Consider the following 5,772-nt stretch of genomic DNA (forward strand, 5'->3'; position numbering starts at 1 on the left):
TCATTTTTGGGTGAACTATCCCTTTAACAGTAGTGAAAAGGGAGCAACTTATAAAAATGATAGTTGTTCATATATAATATATATAATTTATAATTTTTGAAAAAGAAGCAGAATAAGACAAATACGAAAATGATACAAATGAAACAAATTTTTCAGATACAGTAGGTTTACTTAATATATTTATTTAACATCTTTTGTTGGTTAGCATTGATGACACGGATTGGTACTTAATTAGGAATGCTGTCTCTTTAAGACGAAAGGCATGCATGTAATACTGACACACATTCAGTTTTCACCCACCTGTTTACGTTCACTTAATCCATAACCGACTGTATTTACGTGAGATACTCTACACGATAGGAGCGACTGAGCTGAGCGCACACGCATAGAGCGGGATAATACGCAGAGCGTCACACCACGTGAAAGTGAAACCTGAGTGATGAACTCATTTTCGGCAGCCGAAATTTCGGTGCATCTCTAATTATTGGCGACATCAGAAATGGATATTATATAATAGATGCTTTTTTGAACATTTTAGCAATTGAAAAATATGAAAAAATGATTTTTTACACGGCACCCCTGCTCTCGACAGGGTGCCGCGGCACCCCGGTTGGGAAACACTGCTCTACACGATAGACATTTGGACTGCTGTGTGCATATTTGAGTCTTTTTTTACAGTCTATGATTTGAGCACTGAGAACCGATCGCGCGTTGTATATGAGAACTGAAGAAGTGGAGCGTGCGCGAGAGAGAGCACTTCTATCAGCGCGATTCCACCTATCCCGCCTTTACTAACTTTAAGTTAATCGACAACGAACTGTGACTCCCGGGAAAAACGGGACATCTGGTCTCCTTATCCCTACCCCTTCGGGTGCTGAGGCCATTGTTTCAGATCGCTAGTTCGCATTTTGGTAGCCTATCCATCCACTGCGGCTCCTGTTCCTAAAGTTAGTGAAAGCAGGATAGGCGGAATCGCGCTGATAGAATCACACTCTCTCTCGCACACTCCACTTCTTCAGTTCTCATATACAGCGCACGATCAGTTCTCAGTGCTCAAATATACACACAGCAGTCCAAATGTCTATTGGGTAGAGTATCTCACGTAAATACATTCGGTTATGGATTATATGAACGTAAACAGGTGGGTGAAAACTGCCATCCACTGCGGCTGCCATACTGAGACTAGATATGCAGACGCCCCTTATCCGATTGCAATCCAATGACTGGGACGCAGATTTTGAAGGGCAAGACAGTAGCCTATATGATGTATTTTGTATGTCCAGTAGTCCTCAAATAACATTATAGTCCCATCTCGTCTTGTTAACGAAGACGCGACATTAATTTCGTCATAGTTTTTATCATCAGATATTAGTTTTAGCTCGTCAACGTCTCGTCTTAGTCACAGAAAAAATGTTCGTCAACGAATATTTTTCCTCGTCGTCTTCGTTGACAAAATGAACACTGAAGCAGGTATGATTCAGATTCTGGATACATTTTATTTAGAGGAGCCAATATTGCAATATATGTTGGCATCTGGAAGTAGTACCAGTACAGGAAAATTAGCCTAATTAAAAACAGAAACCTTCTACTGCCAGTGTTAAAAATATTTCTAAATAAAAAATATTTTTTTCCCCCATTGTGATTACATGTTCTACCAAAGGGAGACAAAGAAACCCAGCAACCTTTCAAGGCCAACTGATATTTAGGAATAAAATAAACACAACTTGCTATTAAAACACCTCAAACAATGTTGATTAACCAGTGAAAGTCAATTGAGAAAATGTGTTATTGTACTTTTTTTCCAGACACCACTGAGGAGGTACAAAGAGCATCAGAAAAGATTGGCATGTCAGAGATAATGGCAGAGCACCAATTCTCTGACGCTGATGACTCAGAGGGTGCTGAAGAGGATGGTGATGAAGTTGATGAAGATGAGGACGACGATGATGAGTATGATGGTGATTCAACGCCGAAGACACGGTCCCGAAGCACAAGTCCACAGCCATGTGCCATCCCCTCGCTCTCCATCACTGCAGTCGCCGCTTCACAAGAATCCACACCAGAGCCTCTGGCCTCTGTCTCCAAACAGCCTCTTTTCACTTATTTCACTAGTCTGCCCAGTATTCAGATCACCCAACTCATGGCACCCAGTGAGAAAGCTGGAGAGGCCCAGATGGCTGAATACCAGAAGCTCCTTCAAGGGGCTCTGGGTGGAGATCACAAAAACAGACTGGATGTGCCTAGCTCTATGGATGAAGACCTGGCTCTCTCTCCGGAACACAGCTCATCCTCTTTTGACTTCTCCTGCTCCCGTCTGTCTTCACCCGGCTGTGATTCCTCCCCTCTACGAGAAAGCTCACCTTCCTCTAGGCGATATCTGTCCCCTCGAAGGGACCTCTCCCCACGTGGTCGTTTGTCACCGAGGCGAGAAGCGTCTCCCCTTAGGCATATCTCCCCCAGGCGGGATGTTTATAGAAGGGATCTGTCACCGAGGAGGGACCTTTCTCCAAGAGGACATCTCTCTCCCATCTCCCAGACAGGACGGCCGACATCCCCAGGAAGGGATCTCTCAGGCAGACTTTCTCCCAGAAGCCGTAGGGGCATGATCAGACCTGTGTCCCCCAGGAGGGGTCTCCATTATCAAATCGGCCCATGGGCGCACAACCCCAGCCCACATGCAGAGATGATATCATTAAGCCAAAAGACCAAAAGCCATGCAGAGCTGGAGCTGGTAAGTTATATTTCCCTCATAAACAGTTAAAACTTTATATCTCCAGTCATTATTAACTTTTCTAAAACAAATCAAAATTAATATAGCTGTAAACAGTTCACTAGCTAGGCAACCATATCGAGTCCATCTTAAAATTACACAGCCTGCATTCTTTACATGCGTGCTAGATTTGGTGAGTTAAGGAATAAAAAGTCATTGTTGTTCAAAATGAAGAGTAATAATAACGATATGCCAGAGGAAAGGCAATAGCCAGCATACAGTATGTTGGATCCTTAATAAAGTATACTATGCTCAAGTATACAAGTTTGGACAAGTAAATTGCAGTGGTAGACAGTTAATGTCTCTAACAAACAAATTGCCATCATACAACAAAATGGAGCATTTCAATTTATATTGTATACTAGTTAATTAAGAACTCCCTGGAGAAAGTGGATAACTGCAGTGCCTATACAGTGTATGCAGTATAGTAATTCATTTCAGTGCTACCTGGCTTGTTACCATAGAGCTAGGGGGATAAAAAGATAAATGAGCACGGTCTATTATGTAAGCTTGGCACTTTTTACTGGCATCTGTTGTTTTTGTTCGTTGCGGTCTTGTTAAATTTTCCAAACTTTCCAAGAGGTCCAGTTTAAATAACTGAGAAACAAGCCCCAGATAAGCAGAATAACAGACAAGTATTTCAAGAATTCTTTGCTAATCTTATCACCTAAGGTGTATTTAGCTTCACAAGGATTTATTTAAACACTGCCTTTACGATTTTCCAGGAATATTTTGTAATATAAATTAACCATATCTTCCAACTGTTTAGGACCAGCGAAAGACATCGCATCTTCAAGGGGAGGCTCGCAATGCAAATGGCCCCAATGTCCACCAGGGATTATTTAGCCACCTTCCCCTGCACTCCCAGCAACAGATCCGCACTCCGTTCTCCATGATACCCATTGGCGGCATCCAGATGGTACATTCTGTGCCCACTTCTGTTACTGGTCATGCCCACCCCACACGCTTTCCCCTGCAGAAGAGCACTTCGGAGGAGTCCAGCACCAGCGAGGTGTCCTTCCACCTTTCCGAGGGTAGAGGGTCCACCAGCAGAGGCCCAGAAGACTCACCCCAGTCCCACGAAAAATGCATGTCCCCCAAGGCTGCATCACCTTCCTCACAAAGGTCACGAGAGGACAGCGCTGACATGTCCGACAAGGAGAGCAAGCAGGAAGAGTGCATCCAAACGTGCACTAAGGCGATCGCCTCGCTGTGCATCGCCTCCGAAGAAAATCCCGAAAAATCGACAGTTCCAATTAATCCTTACCATCAGCACACATCTCATTCACCCGCAGCTCAGCAAGACTGTGCACCGAGAGCGCAGCACTATTGCAGCTCAGAGATCAGTCACCCCCTACACTCCAGAGCAGAGAGCAGAGTGTCTGCCACATCAAAGACTCCCACAGCAAGCCATCCCACTCTCTACAACGCCGAGATGGCAGAGCGAGCGTCTGGCCAACAGGGCCGTGGAGAGAGGCCAGCGACCATAAAAAAAGGCAAAGATTTAAAAGACGCTATTAACAACAGGTGAACAAGGTCGAAGGGAGAGTGGTAAATTAAGCTCACACATTTTATATTTACACATGTACATCCATGTACACACAGAAAATCAGTCTGATTCAGTGGTTTTAATGTACATGTATAGCATGCCTTTTATAACACGGTTTGCTATCTCAACTATAATTACTTTCTTATTTAAAGTTTCAAAGAATATACATATATCTAAATATATATGTGTTAACTTATATATGAGCCTGACCAAAATTGCTTATGGACTTTGTCTGGTACTTTTAAAAAATGTACAGCTGTGTGTGCCTTTTCTTTACTTTTTGCTTATATTCTTATAAGCATTAAACAGGAAGACGTAAATATATATCGAGTTTTGTGTATCCCGCTTTGTAATAAATGCAATTTACCGTCTTTTTGGACACTTTCGGTCTGAACGATGTGAAGTATCAATACATGTAAGGTTGCACTAAAACATATTTTTATATGTGTGAAATTAAATGGCTTTTGTGTACAGCAGCGATTCTATTTATTGTATCATGTTTCATAAATTGTAAATTTTTCTTAATGTTGTGGATGCCTTTTCTATGTAAAGCATGGGTTTTGCTATTGCATAATTAGAGCAAAAAATTATGTACATGTAATATGGCTTTATATATTTAGAAGTATGTGTGTATATACTTCTCAGTAAACTCGCTTTATTTAGAATTCTATATAATTTAAGTAAATGTTTATATACCTAGTATACAGAAAAACGATATATCTGCACATGTTTTAGATTGACACCCACATACAGTATGGTAGTTGCTTCTAAGTGCTTGTACCCTTCTCTTTCCTATTGGCTGGTAGGCTACACTAGTTGTGATTTCACCGTTCACATTTTAAATGTAGAACTGTTAAGCATTAAGTGAATCAACTTTCGCACTTCTGCATTTCCTCCACCACTTATTGAGGTAGATGTGAAAGGTATTTTGATCTTCTGTGAATTACGTTGCTTGAAGTACTTGACTTGTTGATGATTAGTATGGGGAACATTCCAACAGATGTAAATATCGGATGCCTATGGTTCTGTATACTCTCATAGCCATACATATTCACACATTGATGGAGTTCGTCAAGGGCCACGTCATCAGTCCTTAAACACTTTTATAAATGTACATACAAAAACTCCAATACTGAGAACTACTAAAATGCACCTTATGTTTCCTAAACCGTCCTAACGAATCCCAAATTATATCACTTTTAGAACTGGGATTGGAAATACAAATTTTTCTTTTTTTTGGAATATGTTTTGAGTTGAAGCAACCTAACTGAACTGGAGTATGGAGCCAGTGCACTTGTGTGTATATCTGTATTTTGTATTGTGTGTATATGATCTATGTAATTGACTCCTTTGACATTTTTGTCGGTAGTCCCTGCTATCCACTTAACTGTATTAACATGTCTTTCAAACCTAAGGTATCAAAAGCACAAATCATTGTATTGAAACAAACAAA

General features: G+C 41.2%; 1 protein-coding gene across 4 annotated transcripts in view; it reads left to right on the plus strand.

The window, feature by feature from the left end:
* Positions 1-5,772, plus strand: part of LOC107689444 (transcription factor HIVEP2-like) — an 86,098-nt gene extending 80,326 nt beyond the window's left edge. For all 4 annotated transcript variants that reach the window (XM_016487423.1, XM_016487421.1, XM_016487422.1 and 1 more), the window contains 2 exons: positions 1,806-2,731; positions 3,540-5,772. In XM_016487423.1, the coding sequence (XP_016342909.1) occupies positions 1,806-2,731; positions 3,540-4,301 (1,688 nt within the window). In that variant the 3' untranslated portion in view covers positions 4,302-5,772. The remainder of the gene's footprint in view (positions 1-1,805; positions 2,732-3,539) is intronic.

Source organism: Sinocyclocheilus anshuiensis, unplaced genomic scaffold (assembly GCF_001515605.1).
Source record: "Sinocyclocheilus anshuiensis isolate Anshui unplaced genomic scaffold, SAMN03320099.WGS_v1.1 scaffold1480, whole genome shotgun sequence".
Taxonomy (NCBI): Eukaryota; Metazoa; Chordata; class Actinopteri; order Cypriniformes; family Cyprinidae; genus Sinocyclocheilus; species Sinocyclocheilus anshuiensis.